Genomic DNA, 21534 nt, shown 5'->3' with positions numbered 1-21534 from the left:
TTTTTTTTTTTTTTTTAAGTCAGAGAAGAAATCAGATCTAATGATTGCACAAATTATGTAAAGCCAAACGATGTGGGCAAAAATAAGAACCCAAGATAAGGAATGTTCATCTGTTAAATGCATGCACAGGAGAAAAGGAACAATTCAGACCACATCCACAAAAGTGCTGAGAAAAAAACCTTTTCTTTCCCTCAAATACTGATCTTGCGTCAAGAATTCTTTGTTACAAGGCTAGCACAGAACCATCTGTATTAGCAATGGAATTTTCATGATTCCTGTTCTGGGAATAGAAGTTGAAAACATAAGCAAGTTATCTTGCCATGACTTCCAGTTTTAGAGCAGTATTATACATTATATGAAAACACCATCACAAAAGATATCTGCTACACCTCCATCGTGTGAGTGAGTCAATAGCTGTGTTAAAAAAAGAAAAAAAAAAGATCTCAAATCACCAAAAGAAAATGCCAAGTAGATAGTGAGAATTTAAAATAAAAGGCTAAACATAAGTGCTTACCTCACAGATAGTACAGATAGCATTCAGAAAGAACCTTCTTACTTTCAATGTTTTGTTGCAGTTTTTAAGAGTTTGTAATCTTAAATGAAAAAAATGAGAGAGGAAATATAAAAAAATACCTTTCCAGTCTCAGAACTGCATAAACCAGTCCACAGAGTAACAGTGAACTGGGTCCATATAGGAAAGCAGGGAACGAGACAGAAGCTAAAAGGCAGTGCTTTTGGAAAAACAGCAAATGCCTGCAAAATAGCAGAAGAACAAAGCATGTGGATTAGGAGCATAAACATTGAAGACACCATCACCCTTAAAAGGCTGCTCTCCTGACCCCTGAATGGAGCTGATCTGTGCTCTTCAAATAAAAACCATTTTACACTACTGTCTGTCTGTGCTGTGTTGAACTAAGCAGGCTGAGAGATGGGAAAGCGCAGTACTTCTCTTGTAGGAAGCTGGACTTTAGGAATCTTCTGTGAGATAAAATTACTGACAGCTCGAGTCAGTGACTGCACAAGAAATAGCAAAGGCTCACCTCCCATGATACGGATATTTCTCCATGTGCAGTCCCATTCAAACACTAACAGAAGCAGAGACCAAAGAAGATGACTTTCACAGAAGCCAGCATCTCGTGTTTTAGCACAGGATTTGTAAGAGCACATCAGTGCCAATGATGTAACCACCGAGGAAATGGAAAAACAAAGATATCTGCTGCTAAAATGGCACAAGATGACAGTTCTGCCAAATCCACACTTTGATTTTTAATGTATTTGTTAATAGAGCGACACTGTTTGCGGGAGCATTGAAGAACATTTTAACTTTAAAAAGTTAATAAAAAAAGGAAGCTTTATCAGGTACAATCCCATGTCAACAGTTTATTTTCAGTGCAAGTTAAAATACAGTTATTGCTTTAGTACACAGAATACACACCTTCATTAGACTAGTGTCTGTTTTTGGAACACATTCCCTTCTGAATTATCTGTTGCCAGAAGATGCAGCATTACAAGTGTCGATGTGCCAAGAACACGATCAGCTGTGACAAAGCACTACAGAGGAGAAAAAGGTACAGCAGGTGGAGGAATACCTGGCTTGAAGGGTAACAGGTGGTTCATCTACTGGTGATTGAGCTTCAATCATGTGTATGCCATCAGCAGCATCCTACACTCCTCAAGACAGCATAACAGCGATGCTGACCGTGATTCTGTATCAGTGCATCTTTTTCAGAAGAGAAAACACTGAGGAGTTAAGTTTTTACACAATGCCTTTAGAGAGCTATGCATGACTGATATCCTACAGCAAAACGAGCAGCAAAACTCATTATTTCTGCTCTCAGGTACAAACGAGTAAACTTAAAGCCTGATACAGCTAACACGGTTTTCTGAATGGACTTTTCTTCTACTAAGTGAACGAAGAAAAACTTTCTTGCCAGGGATGAGCTCCTAGATGAATACAGTTGATCACCTTTCACTACCAGTTAATTTATTCAGATAGGTTGGAACTGGAGATCCATTCACATGACGTCTAGTTGGTAGACCATGTTCCTTAAATCAGCAGATGTCCAGCTCACAGTAATTGGCAGCACAGTGCCATGGACCATACTAAATTGGAGAATGAATTTGCTTTTCACTCCTGACCTGCTTTCTATGCAAGGATGGCAAAGAGTAGATACTGCAGGAGAAATAACCTGATGCTCTTCATGCAAAATTAATTTCTAAGGTTACTCCTATGTCAGTCTCATAACATTAAATTCTAATATGAACTCCTGGAATTGCTCATTTTCAGGCACCATAACTAAACTGTTTTTGTTAGATCACTGTGATGTATAATGCTTCAAGAAACCCTGCATGGCATTTTTCAGGAAAACTTAATGCCAACTCCTTGTTGCATTTTGACATCTTGCAAAAAAAGATTCAAATATTCAAATATAGCCAGCATATTGGAACAAAAATAATACTTTCTTCCATTAAACAGTTCATAACGGATTAAAAATGACTTGATACTTTCAGTAAATAATTTCTGTGGAATAAATTATCATTATTAAAACCTCCTTTGAATTTCAGTAAAGGGCTATGGGCTTGCTAGATGTCCCAGTGACTATACCTGACAGGTCGAGATTCTGCAGACACTAACGCAAGTCCAACCATTGGGCAGAACACAGACACTTCATTACCAGTACTTCCATCTAGGCTTACTGGGCACAGACATCGTCATTCTGAAACTGTAGACTGAAACGCATACAGTAAGTGCACTTAGGAAGAAAGGTTGTATATTTCTTGAAGGATTCCTTGATGCAGGAAAAAGAAAACGGCAGTGGAAGAAGCACACAGCATGCCAAGAAGCCTCTGAGCAAGCAGGATGTTTTGTCAGACAGGAAGCAGCAGCTACATCTCTACAGCGATGGCTGGCAGGACAGCACTTGCTGCTTAAAGCCTCTGCCGTTCCAATTTTGTAGTGTGAACACAGATTCTAAGTTTAATACCAGCATTAAAAGTCCTGATTACACTTTTATAAACGGCTGCTTTGAAGCTGTCAGCAAGCGTAGCGCATGGCAGCAATGACAAACCTAATATGCTTACACAGATGGCAAGAATGACCAATTTTCTCCGTTCCTTAGGAAACAAATTACACTCCTGACAAGCTCTGAATGGTGTGAAAGACAGAGAACCTACCTTTGATCTCCAGACTACGACTGCGGAGCACTGAGCAATTCAATGCAATAAAAAAGTTGAGTGCACTGAGCTTTTTATTTTCCTAGCCTCGACACCAAATGCTCACTTTCAAGTCTCTGCATAACAGGGGCCTCCACATGGAGAACAGTGATCTACAGAAACACACAGTCGTGGACATCAGTGATATCAGTTGTCACAAGAAATAACAAATTGGCCAAAATAATGACGACTATGGGACAAAACACATGGCAGAGATAGCACCTCTTACACTGGCTTTATGTAGGTGGAAAACCTGCTAGGGAAGCAAGAGTTAAGCACTGCTGTGAGAGTTTAATAGCGTGGAGTGAGCCCTGCAGGGAAGATATGATCTCTTATTACCCACTATGTCAGCTAACCTAAAATGAAGCAAGATAGAGTCCATAACACAGGTTTACTGGATATATTTTTCTTACATCTTTTTTTTTTCTTACTATGCCAGCTAGTCTAAGTTATTTTTTCTGCATAACTATTGTCTATAAATGAGAAAGAGCAGAAGGTAAGATCCTTCTTGACCAAGCACAACCAGCAGTAACACTGCAACACACCACGCACAGGTTTTGCCAGTAGCAAGAGAACAGAGACCTCCCATGCTATGCTATGTACAAGGGTGCCTGAGAGCTGCCCACAAAGTACTGCTGTGTAAGTGCTCACTGGTGCCCAATAATCACAATTCAGAAGGAGGAATTGCATTACAGATTTTGGGAGGAGTTGTTCTTCCTTTCTAAGCTCATCGTTAGCAGTCATAAAGACTCCTGCACTTTCTCCACTAGCAACTGAAATTCTGTTTCACTGGATTTGTGTTGTATCTTGAAATTGTGGAATTTTCTCAGAGAAAAACAGAAACAACAGAGTAAGTCTGGTTAGAACTTAGCAAAGAATGATTCAAGAGGAAGGAACTTCTCGTTTCCTGTTAACTTTAAGACAATTTGCAGTCTCAAAATTACATTTAGTATTTTGCAGTCTTGTGCAAATACACTTAAACTTGAACATTAAATTGTTTTCAACAAAAAAGGCAGTCAGGACCTGGGATAGTGTATTAAGTTGGTTATGCCCATACCTATCTGGACCAGCTTTTGCTTGGGAGCAAAAATACATTTTCTAATGCCTACTTTACCTGCAGAGAAAGAAGGTTTAAGAATACACTCAGGTCTACTTGCAGCTCTCTACAGAACTTAGATGATCCAGAAAAATGTCTGTTCAAGGATAGTAATGGCAAAGCAGATGGACAAAACCATGCACTTTCAATTTAAAGAGGAAAGTTGTATCCAAATTGCTTTTTGTTCTTCTTTGAAAGCAAGTAAAATAGACTGATGCTTGAGGGTATATTTTGAGGCTTTACAGCACTGTATACACAACCTATTTCAAGACAACAGAATTTTGAAACAAAGAAGGAAGCAGGAAACTAATCTTAAATTCCTACAATGTGCTACTGGGAAATCATGAAAGCTGGATCCTTACAGATATTGCAATTACATACGCACACGGAACCATGGGGGCAAGGCTAAAAAGTCAAATCACTTGGATTTTCTGTTCCTTTCTTTCCATTCTGGCAAAAGAAAAAGGCAACTCAGTATCATAAGATTGCAGTACATCAGGTTGGAAGGAGCATCAGAATCCTCTAGTTCAATCTCCTGCTCAAAGCTGTAAGGTCAGAACAGGTTGCTCATCATTTTATCTATTTTCATCTTGAAAGCCTCGAAGAACACAGCATGGTACCTAAAATTCAGCAGAGCTCTCACACTGTTCCACTGCACCAGTAGGAGAACAGTGGAAAAAGATGAAAAATCTTGCAGTAAAAATGGTATTCTGAATAACTTCCAGTGGATTACAGGAGGAGACAATAATTTTTTTTTTTTTTTAATTAGAACTATTAATTTTGTCATAATATTTGCTTTCATAGTGGCAACATTTCTGAAAGATCGAGTGAGTTTCAACTCAAATTTCTGGGCATTCCCATAAAAGGGAAATTACTTACCTGTGAATATCAAGTATACATCCAGTTGTGCTATGCATTTCTAACTATAAAAGAACCATAAAAATTGTCTTTTTAAAGAAGAATGTTTTACTTTCTTTTGGAATTCTATGCTGATGGGAAGTCGGATGCAGGAAGGAATCTCTTCATTCAAATTGAAAGATACAGATTTTAATGTTTGCATGTATCCATCATTTATAAAGCCAGAAAGAACCTCAGTTTTTGATGAAAAACAGTTCTTAATGAACAGTAGGCCTTATGTTAAAGTCTTGCTATGTAAATTCTCAACTAAATACTTAAAAGCTATGTCCTCCTTGAGGCGTGCTGAACAATAAACTAGAATAGGACTACCCTGGAGCCAGCTACGAAGAAAAGTTCAAATCTCAAAAAGTACTATAAATATTTATACTTTATTTTCCTTAACATCTTTTGAAAATGGTAATTATTAATGAGATCACCATAAACTGCATTGTGAGCTACACCTTGCACTTAAAGGGCAAGAACAGATCCAATTCAGCTACCAGCTTAGGAGCATTAACGTCGCCTTTCAAAGAAAGGTTTTCAAAGTGATGTAGGATTTACAACTAAGATTTTAATGTAAAACTTAAAATACATTTCCTTATCCATTGTTAAAAAAAAAAAAATTATTCCAGCTATGGTAGAAAATGTGCATTTGCACACACACCAGAAGGCAGGATTTGCTTTTACTAAAAGGTATTATTTTTCCCAATTTTAAGCTTCAGCTTTTCTGAAGGCAAATTTTCAATTTCCTTCCTGAGATTTCTGGAGCTCAGTAGGAGCACTTTGCTCCTCTTCCAGCCCTGCAGTTCTTTACACTATTTCCCACGTCAGGCTCATGCTTAGATAAGCTGCTTTTCAAAACTTATCTGGTAAGCAAAAAGGTATATACATTTTACATGGATGCAAAACACATTCATAGATATATAAAGAATAACAAATATTGAGGAAATACTGCATTTTAAAAAAGATACAGCTAACCTCTGCTTTAGAACTGTCGAACATACGGCCAGAAAACAGGAAGGGCAGCAGAACTTTAAGTGTCAGGTGCTTCCACTGAGATAATAATTACAGAGAGTGAGCTCAACTCTCTGTGGTGGAAGAAGCGTTCACCTGTGAAACTTCTAGTAAGACAAATATATATTTATGTCAAAGTAGTAGCTTTCTCCTACATGGGTGTACTTCTGACCCCTAGGACTGTGCTTGTTTGGAAGCTGACATGCAGTGGCCCCAGCATTTCTTAACTTCCAGAGAAGAGTAACAATGCTTTCCAGCATAAAATTCAGAATTGTAGAATTTCTAAGGCACTTTACTTGCCACACACACATACTTTCAGCAGCCAAAATGAAAATATCTTCCCTTCAATAGTGTCCACTTTCCAACAAAGAGTCCTTATCTGGAAGCACCAAAATTAAATGACTTTGCATTCTCGCTGCAAAATGAATCTGTTATTTGGAAGATTCTGGCATCATACATGGAAAATAAATTTTTATTGTGCTTGCATGCTTAATGTAAAAATTACTTTTTGTAGAACTATGCAACATACACGTGCTTTGACTATATCACAATTGAAGCAATTTAGCAAACCTTGGGTCTGAATAGCAACATTGGGTATTCTAGTTTTGGAACATTTAAATAAACAAAACTTCGGATGGAATAACGAAGACCCACAGCACTTCTTGGGGAGGATTAAAAAATAAATTGAATTTTCAATCAACTTCCACAGACAGCATTCTGCCTCTGGTAGGTAGGAACTATGGAACTACTCACTAAAATAGCACTCCATACTTCTCTTCAACGGGAGTACAGGATGTGTTCCTAGCCATACTCACACTCACCAACCTAAAATCAGGACTGAGAACATACAATTTAAAAGATATTTGGGAAGAACGTATGTGGATGTAGATGGATATGCACCACATACAGTACAGTGTACGTACATGTACACATACACAGTGCATGTGTCTGCTTGTTTGCTCACAGCAGCTTCCAAGCGTGCCACTCAGCCCCTTCTCTGGCCTTCTCTTGTTCTTGTGACACAGTTTGCCCCCATTTATCCCTGCAGTGCCAGGAGCAGAACTACTTGCAATTTCTGTAACTTCATTCTCATCTCAGGCTGGATGGGGCTGTGAGCAACCTGGGCTACGGGAGGTGTCCCTGCCTATAGCAGGGGATTGGAACGAATGATCCTAAAGGTTCCTTCCAACCCAAACCATTCTATCATTCTATGATCTCCTCACGCTGCTACTACCTCTTTACAATCATTACTGCTGTTTTGTTAATTTTTATTTCTGCACTGACATTGCCTCCATGTTTTCTTTCCATTTGCTAGCCTAAACATCTCCAGCCACTTTAGAGCCAGGTTTTTTTTCAGGATTCTTATCTACCCCTTTCTCCTGCTCTGCTGTGTAGTGCCTTTACAGTATGTTCCCCCATTTCTCTTTTGACTCTGTCTTCTACAAATGACACGAGATGAGCAGGACGACTCACTTCTCATAATAAGTAAGGAAGGCCAGGCAAGTAGGGCAAAGAAAAAAAAAGTACTACTGTATTTTAGGGAAAATGTGCAAGCTTTGTCTTCCAGTGCCAGGCTGTCCATACGAACATGTAACACTAGGTAACAGAACGCCGTGACAGTATTATACTCATATGATAAAACTTGATGGAAAGTGTTTCATTCCTAAACCCAGAGTATTACTCTGAGCTTATTTCCTGCTACTGCTTACCTAATAGTCAGAAATAACTGCAGCACAAACAATTATGCAAAAGAAAATATCAGAGGCTTTGCAAAAATCTATGCTTACCCAGACATACAAAAGCTTTTGAACTTATTTGCTGTTAAAAAATTGAAAAAAAAAAAAAGTGATCTGTTTAATTTAATCTACACACTAAAGAGAACTGGTCAAGAAGCTTGCAAAGAAAGCTTCTACAGAGAGACAAGGATCATTTTTCAGTAAGGATATATAGATAGGTGTATACATATATATATATACACATATATATAGACACCTATCTATATATATATGACTTCTAATATTTCTTAAGATATACCATATTTCTATCTACTATATAGGTAAATCTATATATATAGGTTTTATATATAGATATATATATTTCATATATATAAAATGAAATCTACTGTCTAGATTTCATTTAAGACATTAAGAGCCTAATTCTGAGCATGTATCTGCTTAAGAATATATCAGAGAAGACGAGTTACTAAAAAAAACTTGCATAAGAGACTAACTCATACCATTTTGCTTCTGCTGGAATCTTTGATCTGACCAATATTCACAAGTAGATATAAGGAAGCCACCACCCTTAACGCACGCAGTCTGTATTCATTTCAACTACTGCCCTTGTGCCAAGATAGCAGAATTGATTTTTATCTCACCATGAGTATTTAAGCAATTGTGTAGTTGGGGAGTTTTTCCATCAGCATCAATGAAATCTGATTACAGTATTGTTTCTATCTCAAAAACAGTAAGAAGAGCTTTAGGACAAAACTCATGCACCTGGATCAATGGTTCGTGTTGTAGATGAGGTCAAGGACACCAAGTATTGCTGAATGTAACCACAACACCACAGTGAAGTTCTCATTGCTGCAGTATATGTACTAACAAGCTGCACAGAAGGTTTCACCTAATCCAGTATTCATCCACCACCTGCTACTGGCAGCAGGTGGGAGGACGCAGATGCAAAAAACCCAAGTGATGCAATTACATAACTTCTGGAAGAAGTATCTTCTGTTTCAACAGCACTAAGAGTTGGCTGTCCTATGACAGCCAGTCACGGGTCTTTCAGTATTACCTTTCCAAGCATAACAAAACTGATTACTCTTTTTTTAGCACGAAATTTCCCTCAGAGTCAATATGACAGATCATGCAGCTTGGAAACTCAGGATATTTTTCAGGGAGAAAAAGATTTCAAAACTGATACTGAAATAATCTAATTCCTGCACAGTGCCTCTTCATTCTTGTCTTACTTGAAGTGTTGACAGAAGTGTTTTTGATAACTCTCTTTAAAAAAGCAAACAAACAAATACAGCACTGCAGCTCATCTCTCATGATCTCTGTAAGTTGAAAATCTTGTATGTTATGAGTTATGAACTTTTTGATTTAAGGAAAAAAAGAAGATTCTAAGTGAGAATCAGAACTCCAAGATATAGCACACTGTACCTAAGCCATAACAAAACTCAGAACTGTAATAAAGACAAAACACTTTTAGGCATATAAGAGACAGCCAGCTCTGAGTGCAGTCTTCAGCAGTTTCCATTTCCCCCAGCACTGTTTCAGAGATCAGAGCAAAAACAACATGAAGCTGCTCCTAAGCACCATATTATTATTATTATTTTTTTTTTAATAATCACCTTTTAATCATAGGATCCTAGGAACTCAAGTATAGTTGATAAAAATAATTGTTTCTGCTCAAGGTGGAACACTTCACAAAAAGAAAATCTGACAGAAGTCAACAGAGGAGGAAGATACTCAGATTTTTACATTGAACACAAGCAGAATTCAGTATTTTAACAATACCTACCTATAATACCTCTTATATTATAAGAAAACTTCCTACAGAGAGAAAACCAAGATGCCAAAGCCTTGCAAGACACTTACAGGAAGAAAGTTGAGTTGTTAGATGACATCTGAATATTTTATAGCAACGTTAAGCCAGGAGATGCTGGATTCTTCCTATCTTCTAAGAGAATTGTATCCAGTATCCTGAAAGTAACAGAACTACTGAGACAACTTACGAGCTTATGAAAATATCTGTACACACGTATCAAATCTGTGAAAAGAGAGAAGCTGTAGGAAAATCTACTTTGCTTGATGAAGCTGGAAATTGAGGTTGGTGGCCCTGCATGTGGCAGGAGGGGTTGGAGATTCATGATCCCTGAGATCTCTTCCAACCCTGGCTGTTCTGTGATTCTGTGATACAGCATTCCTCACTCAACTCTCACAAAGACAAGTGAAAGATTTCCTAGTAAGATGAAAAAGTGAAAGCCAACAGAAAACAGAACATATCAAGAACTTTCTACTCATGCTACTCCAAAAAAGAAGTAACAGGAATAGCACGATGCATGCAACAGAACAAAAGGGCTCCTGTCTCACTGAGAGTGTCATAATGTGTTAGATTGAGCAAAAGTCACCTAAACTACTTAAGAAGAGTGAAAAAATATCCCTCATATATTAAATATTAACATCCCAGTAATCTACCTAGCAGTGTTTGCACTTAAAACACGTGAAAAGTTTGATGCATAGCTGTTCAGAGGGTTAACTGCACCTCAAAAGGCTTTGCTGCAACTTACTCCTCACCCCATCCCAAGCACTGCTTTGGCAATGGCAATGAAGATCCATAAAGATCAATGCCCCGCAACATAAGCAGTATACTGAAACCCATCAGGAAAGAAAATATTTAACTGATTCAATATTGACATTTCAAACACTAAAGTTTTTTTCCCGTTCAAAAATTGAAGGATTTGCCTCCTTTAGATCGACACGGTTGGTGCCAGTATCACACAGATATCCATCTTGAGCTTTTGCTTTCAGGAAAAATCCTTCTAATGTTCAGCCATACAGAGATGCATCAGCAAACTAAGACGTATCAGATGTATCAGAAATCCTGACAGCAAGAAGCAGCACACTCCCACTGAAAATCAAAGGTTTAAACACCATAGCTGCTTAAAAGAAAGACAGTATCAGCATACATACATTTATTGAATTGGTTGGGTTTTCTAACTCTACAAAAACAAGGAAAACAAGATAAGCCTCAAAAGAAAGGGAAAATATAGTGAAATGGCAGCTTCAACATTTCTTTTCTTTTAAATGATCCAACACAGAGTTCAATTACATGCCAAGAAAGGTAACAGTTTTTGAGGCTATGCTACTTTAAAGGCTAAGAGATAGCTACCAGCATGTGTTTAAAATCAAAGGATGAAAATGAAGAGAGTTCTGGCTAGTTCCACTTCCCAGGTTCCTTTTAAACTATTTAACACATATTCTCTAAATTTAAGTACAAAGTTTTCTATTTGCTGAAGGTAGTGGACAGCAAGAACTGTGAAGAGATCCCTCACCTGCAGGCAGAAAGCTCAGGGTGTACAGCCTGCACAGGTTAGTTAAACGATCAGACATTACATGAGATTTTATTTGCTGATGAAGATCCAGAAACAGAGTAGAACGAAGGAAAGAAAGAAGAAAAACCATCTTCAGTTATTTCAGCATAATAATTGTGGAGATAGCTTTTTCAGATCTTGTGAGCAAACAAAACAGTACAGCTTACCAGAACTACAGTGACTTCACATGTGTGTGTATGCACACAGATGTTATTCCGTAGGTAATGAGGGTTTGTTCTGCTGTTAAGCCTGAAGACATTCCTGGCAGAACAATGTCATTAAATAACAGGAAAAAAAGACCTTCCTTAGGAGTAGCTCAGTGTACCTTAAGAAGTTACATTCTGTTACAAACTGCAATCTTTAAACACAGAGAGAATGTAAAGGAATTGTGACTGCTTTTTATTGTTTCAGTTGGGATATGAAAAATCTTTTGTTAAATCTACTATGTTGGCTAAAAGGTAACTTACTGTATTATTCTGTTCCATAAACAAAATTGACCTACAAAACATCTGAAGAAGTCCTGGCTCATCATCCTTCACCAAGCTGGGTAGAGCCAATTTGTCCAAAAAACCTATTTAGGCCAGGCAACCTCTTATGCCCTGGGAACACAGTTAACCTGGAGCTCAGAACAAAAACCTTACAGTCCTCCCAAGCAGAGATTTCAACTCGATTTTGTGTGCATCACTGTGAAAGGAAGGAAATGGAACAACAGAGGAACTGATACAAAATACATTTGTAGCTTCCCAACTGATAGTTTCACTCTGGGAATAACTAAGGAATCATGTGTTTATTAACAAACTACCCAAAATTATCTCAAGAATTTAGACCCAACAGCCAGAGATTCATAATCACTTGTCAAATCCCTGGTAACAATAATTTCTCAATAAAAATAAATAGGCATCAGACATTGACTGCCTACTCTTCTGTCCCCATTCCAATGCTTCCAATTTAATTAGGACTATTAAAATCCATTAATATGTAATATTTAAGTTAGTATAGAGGTGGGAACTGTTACATGAGCCCTGGCATTTTCACTGCAGTTAGTGAGAATGAAGATTGGTAAGAGCTTTGTCGTACCATTACTGCAAATAGACTTGCAGAGTCACAGTCCTAATGTGAAAACTAAGTACTGATATTCTATATACTGTTTTCTCTGTCTTGATATTTTAGAAAAACTTTTTCTTTTTTTTTTAACACGTTTGAATTCTACCACTGCATTTCAGCAAGTGCAACACACTATTCTTGTTACCATCACTTTAAGATGACAGCATTACAGAAATTAATATAGGCAGAAACTTCTGGTGCAGAATTAGGAAATTAGGAATCAGAAACAGCAGCTTTGCTTCAGGAGAAAAGATGGACTACAATTGGGTTGAGAAAACACAAACATGTAAGTGACTGAGACTTGATGCCATTTCCCCCACTTTCAAATTCTTCCAAAGTAATTTCCTCTAAGATGAGTTACTGTAAAGATTATTCCCCAAGAATTCAACATTTTAAACCCATTTACTTACTTATGGTATTAAAATGGGCTCAAATGATTATCACATAAATCTAACAAAACTGAAGAACCCACCCTACCATGCACCAGAAAGGCACGATGGCAGAAACAGCAGCAAAGCAGCATACATCAGGGAGAAGCTGGGCAGCAAAGGGAAAGAAAAAGGGCCCAGAACTTATGGCATTATGAAGAACAAAACAGGGAGTACTGTTTATTTTTGTTTTGAAAAATAAGGAAGCTGGACACAGTTAATACACTCTGCCTTGTGCACCCTACGTTTTCATGGCTTTGCCTACTGAAAACATTGTGTAGCCTACTGTAGACAGTTGAAAACTTGAGCAGAATCTTTTTAAAAGTCCCATGTACGTTAGGGCTTCCCATTTGTTTTCTCAGTCCTTAGAAAGCAAGACTAGAATTGCTCATTTAGATCACTTTCATCAAATAATGAAAATAAATTGTATCTGTTCATTCTAGTGCAAAGTCTGTAATAACTTTGTAGAATGTTGTCCTTCCTATACCAGCAAGGTTTATCCCACTACTGCTGCTGTTCTTTACAAAACTGCTTTAAAAGCATTCTGTAACATAAAAGTCCTTAAGCTTGTTTTTAAATCATACTGAAAAATTAGTAGGAATAACCATACAAGGATATTTTATCCTGAGCAAGAAACTTTTTTAATGAACACATCTGACTGTAAACCAACAGTTTCACTTGAATCTGAACTTCAGTCAGATTAGCTAAAGAGTACTATAATATACTAAGTGAAGTTAGTTTTTTTTTTAAATATCAGAACTGTAGAATAATTTCAACTTCATAGCATCAATATGAATCAGCACAGGTGAAGCATGGTTTGCAAAGGTAGGAAATAATCACTCCTTACCACAGGATTTGTCACAAACGTTTTTTGTACACTATGAACTATATTTTTAGCAAAGTTCCACCAGAATTTCAATTTACAGATCACTAATTCTGGAATCACTTTTTCAAGGTTCCACTAAACAAAGCATTTCTACGAGCAGAATGCAAGTGGAGATGCAAAAAGCTGAAGATCAGTTTCCCAAAGACATAAGCACTGAACTCCTAGCAATGAATGAAAGCTCGTATTTCCCATGAAGGACACTACTTAAGTGCTTCCCATGCAGCTCTCTAAAATATGTCTTCTGACCAGTTTAATGGTTTTAAGGACTAAAACCAAAACTAAATTTGCATGTTATGCAAAAACATTTCCCTCCTCACCTCACAAACACTCAGGGTTTGGGTTTGTAGGGATACTCATTTGATTGGTGTTTTTTTCTCTGTGTGTTGGTTACACAGGGATTTTCTTTTTGTTTATCTCACAGTAGAGACCAAATAATGTGCCCCACCCAATTTTATCCAGAGATATGATAAGAAGTTTTGAGAATATTTCCAACATGCATCAAAAATAGTGTATTGGGGGTACACTGTACAAGAAGCAGCAAAGATTCTTTATAGAGCTATTCTGCAAACTAAAAATCGCAGACTGTGATGTGTAAGTTATAAGAAATTAAAGTATAATTCTATTTGAGATGTGGCCACAATCAGAGGGCGACAGAAGGAAATGTAAGTTGTGTTTTCTCCATGCTTTCCTCCTGCCTTATGCAGAACATAACAAGAATGTTAAGAGAATTAGAGTTTATTGTAATCTCGACAGCTCTGCATGGAGGCAGTCGCCATTTCCTCCTGCAAATACCTGGAGGAGGGTACAGAATATTTACAGTGCAGAATGGTTTCTTCATGCTTTACAGAAGAATTAACTCGTATCTTTTTTGGTCCTTCTAGAATAATTAATCTATATGATAATAGCCTACAAATTTCCTTGCCAGCTCCTATAAAAAATACACCTAGTAATGCTTACACACAGCTTCAGACAAGAAGATTATCACCCCAAGAATGATGAAGCTCAGTATCTTTTCCAGGTGGTGATATTTAGTAAAAGAAGAGCTTAAGAGTCAAGAGAAACAGAGAGAGATGGACGTAATAAAACATCCAACGCAGGTCCATGTTGCAGACGTGATTTAAACAGCAACAAAAATCCTTCCTTAGACTGGGAAAGCAATGAACGAGCTATAACACCTGAAAACACACTTCCATGTTTTTATTGCATGTCTTCTTTGCGGTTTATCTGCACGGCCATAACCTCCAATCTCACGGCAGACTTTAAAATATACTCCTACTTTTAATATATTCTCTAAGATAGAAATAGCTATCAAAAGCTACTGTCTAAGACTGTAGAAAGAGAAAGCTCTCCAAGCCAGTGAAAAGGCAACAGAATATCACACAGATGTGGGACAGAAAATTACTGAACTAAAGCTAGGATTATTTGTGATCAAAACGTAGTCATATTCTCTACCTAAATACCATCCTTCTATTAAGAACTGAGAAACAGTTAAATGTCTTGGCTCTCATAGATCAGAACAGAAGGCACTTTCATTAAAAAAATGGAATCCTCTGCATGAAAGCATGTGCTCTGAAGGAAAAGTGGCCGCAAAGACAGAAGTCTGGAGAAAGGCATATGTATTTCTGATCTGGAAACAGCTGTTTCTACCAATGTTAGGGGTGGAAAAATGTCCTTATTTTTATCTCCATTGTTTAGAGTTTAAGTGGACAGTAAATAGTGTAATGTCATTGTGAACTGTGCCGTGAGTCTAAGGCACCAACAACAGCAGCCAAACAAAAACTTGTTTGGAGGATTTAAGACAGGGATGTAATACCAAAAATGTAGACAAGCTGATAGTTCTGTATGGTGAATACCTAGTCAAAAAAAGATTCCCCCTCTTGAAATACCCCAATCAGTACTTTTGGTACACATACCTCGAAGAATTCTCTCCTCATGGCAACGTAGAAAGTCCCAGATTCTAACAGTGCCGTCGTCAGAGCATGTAGCAAATTTATTATCCGTGGGTGAGAAACTGTTACATGAAGACACACAGCAGGGGAAAGAAGTCAGCATTTAACAGATTATCTATGCTTCTCAGACAGGGCAAAATTATACTGTGTTATACACTGAAAGATGCATTTGAACACAGGGACTTTAAAGTGCATACGTTGCCTGCCACTTCACCACAAGACATGAATTTAGCATGGGATTACTACTGCATTGCTGTCCCCAGTCAAATGAGAAATCCAGAACTTATTCTTAGCACCATCCTACCTATGGACTGCATACAGTAGCACCTTTTTTGCAGGATGAGAAGCAACAGCAATATGACTTGGTAAACATCAGCCTAGATTTTCATGTTTTGCAATACAATAAGCAAGTGACACTGTATAGAGGCACAGGAGAACAGTTCTTAGGGGAAAAAAACTCCTCTTCAGCCACAGGTGATTTGCAGCAGAAAAGCAAAAATAAGGGAAAGCTGGTCACATGAAAAAGCTAGTTGAATCAACTGGTGATAAAATAAACAGTATATAAAACAACCATATCACTTATTGTAAAAGAAATTTGGTAAACCTCCCTTCTTTTACCCAACCCACGAAAAGAATTCTACAGACACAGAAGCAGCTTCCAGATTGAGCAGTCAACATCACATGAGGAAAGTCACTGGAAAAGTAAGGAGTTATATAGCCTTAATCAAGGGCCAGAACACCTCCAGCAACTGACAGCACTCACTCCCTTTCTGGTGCAGTGAAAGACCATGAGAGCCCTCTTGAAATCCTTGATCTTTATGATCAGGAGAGAGCTTAAAATAGCAGAGAAATTCAGTGTAAGGCCACAATATTTAGTCATGACAGTAACTGAATCTAACAGAGGAACTTTTCATAAGCAAACAGAAAATGCTACACCCTATCAAAGAAAAATGGTGACTTTAGTGGAATGTGCTTTGGTGGCAGTGAACCTTTATCACCAAGGGCCAGCACCTGAACCCAAAGAAACACTGCTTTAGCTTCATTTTGGGTCTGCAGCTTCTCTTCAGGCTTACTTTAAAAACATGTCTTCTATTTCTGTATCTCACTAAGGATTATATGCAGGCTTGCTTTAGAGAAATCCTTCATTTACATCTCACTGACAGTATCACTTTAGATTCCATTTTTTATTATGTGTATATATATATATACATTTGCACATTTGAAGTATCAAAACTGAACCAAGAGAATATCCTATAGTCTTCTCTTCAATGGCTTGCTTACAGTTTCAGGCTTGAAGAACCCATTCAGTATTAACATTAGACTTCTGTATGTGGCAGTCTGTGTGGGTATTTAGTATTACTGGAAGTCTTGGCTTCACCAAGCCAAGCAGTTCTTCACTTTATTTAGTGTTTTATTATTTTGTGAGAACTATGCAGGTATTTCATTTCTGAAGGCTTTATATTTTATTCAGTTAGGTTATTAAAGACTGAATTCTTTATTTGGAATGAAATTGTTGTCTTACACAGTGCGTATAAAAAGGAATAACTGATACACATTGTCACCATATAAAAATGAAAAGAATACCAGTGCAAAATGCGGCAGACAAATACATCTCTAACATATTGCAGAGGCGTATACTGGGACAATACTAATTCAGAAAGGTGCCAGCAAAACGGTGAGAATGTGGAAACAAAAGAAAATATTGTGTTTATGTGGTGCAGGAAGTTTCCCAGAATCTGACAGAACCCATGCATTTCTGCACCCAGAATACACTGAGAGAACAGTCTAATCATGGCAATAGGTACTACAGAAAATGGTATATTGTGTATAAACCTGGCCTCTCTAATCGCCTCCTTATGTGCCTGGAACATCTTGACGTTGTTCATGTTGGACTGCCAGTATTTCACATATCCCCCGTGGTCTGCTGTCAGCATCCACATATCATTGTGTGACCAAGTCATAGCCCTTACCGGGCTGTCGTGAGCCTGTAAATTCAGAAACAAAACTTCTAGCAAACGTGTTCAAAAACTGTCTGAACCACACAAACATAGAGTTAGAAACAACTGTAACGAAGAAATGAAAACAATGACGATCTACTCAGATTCAGAAAGTTGAAGGGGCAGAGAAGGATTCCCTTACTCTGTGTAAAACTGCACTCTAAATAAGAGGGTATTTATTTACACTTTGTTTCCAAAGTGACTGGAACTGTTAGTACCTCGTATGGAAGCAGAATGAGAAGCATTAAAGGACTGCCTATGGCCACAGTTTGATACAGGGACAGAACAGGATAAAAATTAAAATAAAAAAAGCAAAAAACCAAACCCTGATGCTTCCACTGCCACATTTAGACCACAGGTCCACCATGAGCGGTGAAGATGTGTTCAATGTGTTCCCAAAACATGCTCAAGGACCTCAAGATAATAGACAGAAACCTTGATAGATGAATTTACCTGTAATATTGTTTCAAAATTGAAAGTCAGTCCATTCCACAAAGTGAATTCTCCACTAGATGCACCAGTAACCAAGCGTCTCCCCTCAGGAGTCCACTGCAAAAGAAAGACTTAACTCGACTTTGCAAATATTTCTTCACAATCATCTGAATAGATCTTAAGCTACTTTTCAGGGTATTTCACCAATGGTGTTTACCAAGTCATTTGCTAGTCAGTGCAAAACAGACAAAATGCAGAAGCAGGCCAGAGGGCTTTTGACTTTTGTTAACAACAGAACAAAGTTATAGCACTGTTAAAGCAACAACAACAAAATCTAATCGCAAAGAAGAAACAGTTTATTGGCACCAACACAACTCTAACACGCCATATTAATCAACCCAGCTGAAATCAATGAAAAGTTGTTAAAAGATGCTACAAGAATTAAGGAGTGCTGACCTTTATCAGTCTTTTATCTGAGTCAAAATACATTACCTCCTCAACAAATCTTTGAAAAAGATTAAATGCACCCCAAACTCCAAAAGTAGTACTTTGTACTTAGACCCAACTGTTTAATTTCCTAAGTCTCCACAAAAAAAAAAAGAACCAAACAAACAGAGAAGTAGCTCAGACATTCTAGATGGTGGTTTTATTTGAAAACGTTTTAAGTGATCCTCTGCTTCTCTCTTCAGTTAAAAATGTCAATACTCTAAAATAAGGCAATGCAGCTACATAAATCCAACGCTATACTCACCCTGACAACAAATACTGGGCATTTTACTTTATTAGTAGAAGTCCGAACAAATTTTGTTGTTACAGCATTCATGGGGTTGTTCAGCATTCCTATAGGGGGGACCAACTAAGAAAGAAGAAACAAAAGGTTTAGAAATGACACCTCTAATCAGAAACTGCAAGGAAAGCATGCACTCTCAACACTCGTGTCTAGAAAACCAAGCTCTCATTTGCAGGGTTAGGGAATACATCAGAAACTGGTCTGGCTCACAATCTCAAACATGCAGAATTAGCACCTTCAAGAGGAAGATCTAAGCTCCCAGCATTATGAAAGTTCTTATCTATATCTTTAAAAAGCCTATCCAATTTCAGTTTTTTCATGGGCATAGACTTCAATAGCAGCAGATAACATAGGGTAAAGACCTTTGATGTAGTTAAGACCTCCTGTGGAGGAAAAGCTAATCCCAGCTGACAGGTCCCTCTAATTTTATGGACCAATTTTATCCACAAAACTTCCACAGGAAGTAGTAAGATTTTACTTACGTCATTATAATATCCTGCATCAGGCTGGATTGCTCGCATATCTCTCTGGTCTCTTTGCCATACTCTATTCTGGAAAGAAGAAGAGAACTCCTGGTTTATATCACCACTACAGCAAATAAGGAACATGCTGACAGCCAGGCTGGTATGAGCATTAAGTAAAGATAACAATACATTCAAATGCATAAAACCAAAAAGACTCGATGATAAAAATAACTTGGATGCTTTACATTCTGTGAGATGTCAAGCACCAACTTTAAAAAGCACTTCATATGAAACAGAAATGAAGTATATTTTAGCTTTATATTGCAGACTTCACCAACTTGTATCTGCGTGTGTATCAGAAACACAAGCTAGAATTGCAGTTAAAACATCTGGCACACACTATTAGCTTGTTAGAATTTGTTAAGCCAAGAGGGAATTGCATATGAGCTGTTATCTTCATTTTCATAGGATCACATCAAATCAACTGAGTGGTACAAGTGGAGATAGAAGTGGAGCTTTGCCATATCCCAATCTTATGCCAGCTTTCAAAACAACAAAGGGTTTTTGTTTGTCTCATTTTAAGTCGTTTTTGTCCACTATTTTTTAGGATTGGGGTAGAGGGGAGGCATTCCTACAATAAACACCAAATATTTAAAGAATACTCTCATAAACAAATCTACAAACCAAAATCACACAGTCTACAACAGACTGAATTCAGTTCATCATGCCTTTGCAATGTAGCTGTTTCAACAATTCCTTTCTCTGCAGATTTGATGGTATGTCTTCTGAGCCAAGAGTCAGCATTTGCACATCTTGATCAAAAAACCGTATTTATGAAGAAACGAATACCACCCCAAAACGAAAGCTAAAGAAGCACTTTTCACTGAAACATTTCTTCAACAAAACCTATTTAAGTTATTCTGCATTTGCCCACCAAGTGTACAGAAAAGGATTTGCAGAGACCACAGCTCAAACTGCAGGGTTATTTAGTACAATGAGAATACATTTTACGGTGCCCTGGTTTTGGAGGAGGAGGGAAAATCCCTATTTCAAAACCAAAACAAGGACGATTACATTGTTCACACCAAGTTTATGTTTATCAAGAAGTCAGAACATCACAGAAGACATTCAGATGAACTCCCAGCTTGGAATTCCAATACAGCTGAAGTTAACATTGCTGCTTACAATTTAGCTATAAATTCAGTTGTGTACATGTGCAGTTTCATTATGAGAACCAAAGACTTTTGAATTCATCCCATGTCAAGTTTACAGACATCTGCCAGTTGGCTTTAAATTGCAACAGTAGATCTCTTGGTATTGCAGACTATTCCACAGACATCTGGAAATCAGGATCCTGAATTTCAGGAAGGAAGGAAGGAAGTTTTTCAAAGAATAAAAAAATTAACTAACCTCCAAATATTTAATTACAGAGGGATTGTAATCAATAGTCTTTCGGTTCACAGCTTTTCTCATACGTTTTCCATCGAAAGTAAGCTGTTGCATTGCTTGCTGCTGTGCAAAATCAGGTCTTTTGTAGAAGAGCTGCCGAGGCGCCTGGTGCTGGAATCTCGGCATGTGGAAGAATCGGGGCGGGGAGCCGATTTCTGTGGCCATGGCTCTCTTGTTTCTGAAATGCTGCAAAAGAGTGAAATAACTGGTTACTACAGAACGGTGACAAAAAGGTACCTTCAATAACTGGAGTCCATGAGGACAGCTACTGTTTCTTCCCAATAAACAGCACTTTATGAAGTTACCATTTGCATTCAGTAAGACTGATACAGTCCAGCCACAGCGAGCCCCTTCAGATTTGATGTACAGCTGAAGCTGCTAACAAGGAAAAAAGCTTTAAAGTGCTGCTCCAAATCCTTACTCTAGGATCTGAAAATAAAAATTTCCTTTACATAACATACAATAATGCAGCACAGATATGGTCTGCCTTAGGATACATGTTCAATTTCATTACTGTAAAATAAGTGAATTACACAATTTCTAACATTTCCTGAGAACAACAACAAAAAAAAAGAATATGAGTGCCAAAGGGATGATGACAAAGGGAAATTAGCCTAAGAATTGAGTTTTCATTTTGTAACTTCATTCAATGACATAACAGTAAGCTCCTCACAGCTGAGAACTACAACACACACTGCCTTTAACGTAAGCATGAACTTC

General features: G+C 37.7%; 1 protein-coding gene across 4 annotated transcripts; it reads right to left on the bottom strand.

Annotated features, from left to right (window-relative positions):
* Positions 1-13: 13 nt before the first annotated feature.
* On the bottom strand, positions 14-21000 carry LOC100546258 (pre-mRNA 3' end processing protein WDR33-like). 4 transcript variants are annotated; one of them, XM_010716620.3, is made up of 7 exons: positions 20776-21000; positions 19384-19452; positions 18863-18967; positions 18133-18228; positions 17516-17667; positions 15647-15744; positions 14-2730 (listed from the first exon to the last, which is right to left on the bottom strand). In XM_010716620.3, the coding sequence occupies exons 1-7, from the start codon at positions 20977-20979 to the stop codon at positions 2672-2674; spliced, it is 783 nt and encodes a 260-aa protein (XP_010714922.1). In that variant the 5' UTR covers positions 20980-21000; the 3' UTR covers positions 14-2671. The 4 variants fall into 4 exon arrangements, with proteins under 4 accessions (XP_010714922.1, XP_010714924.1, XP_010714921.1 ...); XM_010716622.3 differs by having other exon boundaries at positions 20-1551; XM_010716619.3 differs by lacking the exon at positions 14-2730 and adding an exon at positions 8325-11576.
* Positions 21001-21534: the final 534 nt, after the last annotated feature.

The sequence above is a fragment of the Meleagris gallopavo genome, chromosome 11 (genome assembly GCF_000146605.3).
Source record: "Meleagris gallopavo isolate NT-WF06-2002-E0010 breed Aviagen turkey brand Nicholas breeding stock chromosome 11, Turkey_5.1, whole genome shotgun sequence".
NCBI classification, from domain to species: domain Eukaryota; kingdom Metazoa; phylum Chordata; class Aves; order Galliformes; family Phasianidae; genus Meleagris; species Meleagris gallopavo.
The sequence above is the reverse complement of the archived record's forward strand: the minus strand, read 5'-3'. Positions and strand labels throughout refer to the sequence as shown.

Coding starts and splice junctions, on each gene's coding strand:
- LOC100546258 (XM_019619018.1), bottom strand. CDS start 20,979: ATGGCCACAGAAATCGGCTCCCCGCCCCGATTCTTCCACATGCCGAGA. Junction 19,453..20,775: donor CTGTAATTAAATATTTGGAG/GTTAGTTAATTT, acceptor TCTTCTTTCCAG/AATAGAGTATGGCAAAGAGA. Junction 17,668..18,132: donor ATTTTGAAACAATATTACAG/GTAAATTCATCT, acceptor CTGAATTTACAG/GCTCACGACAGCCCGGTAAG.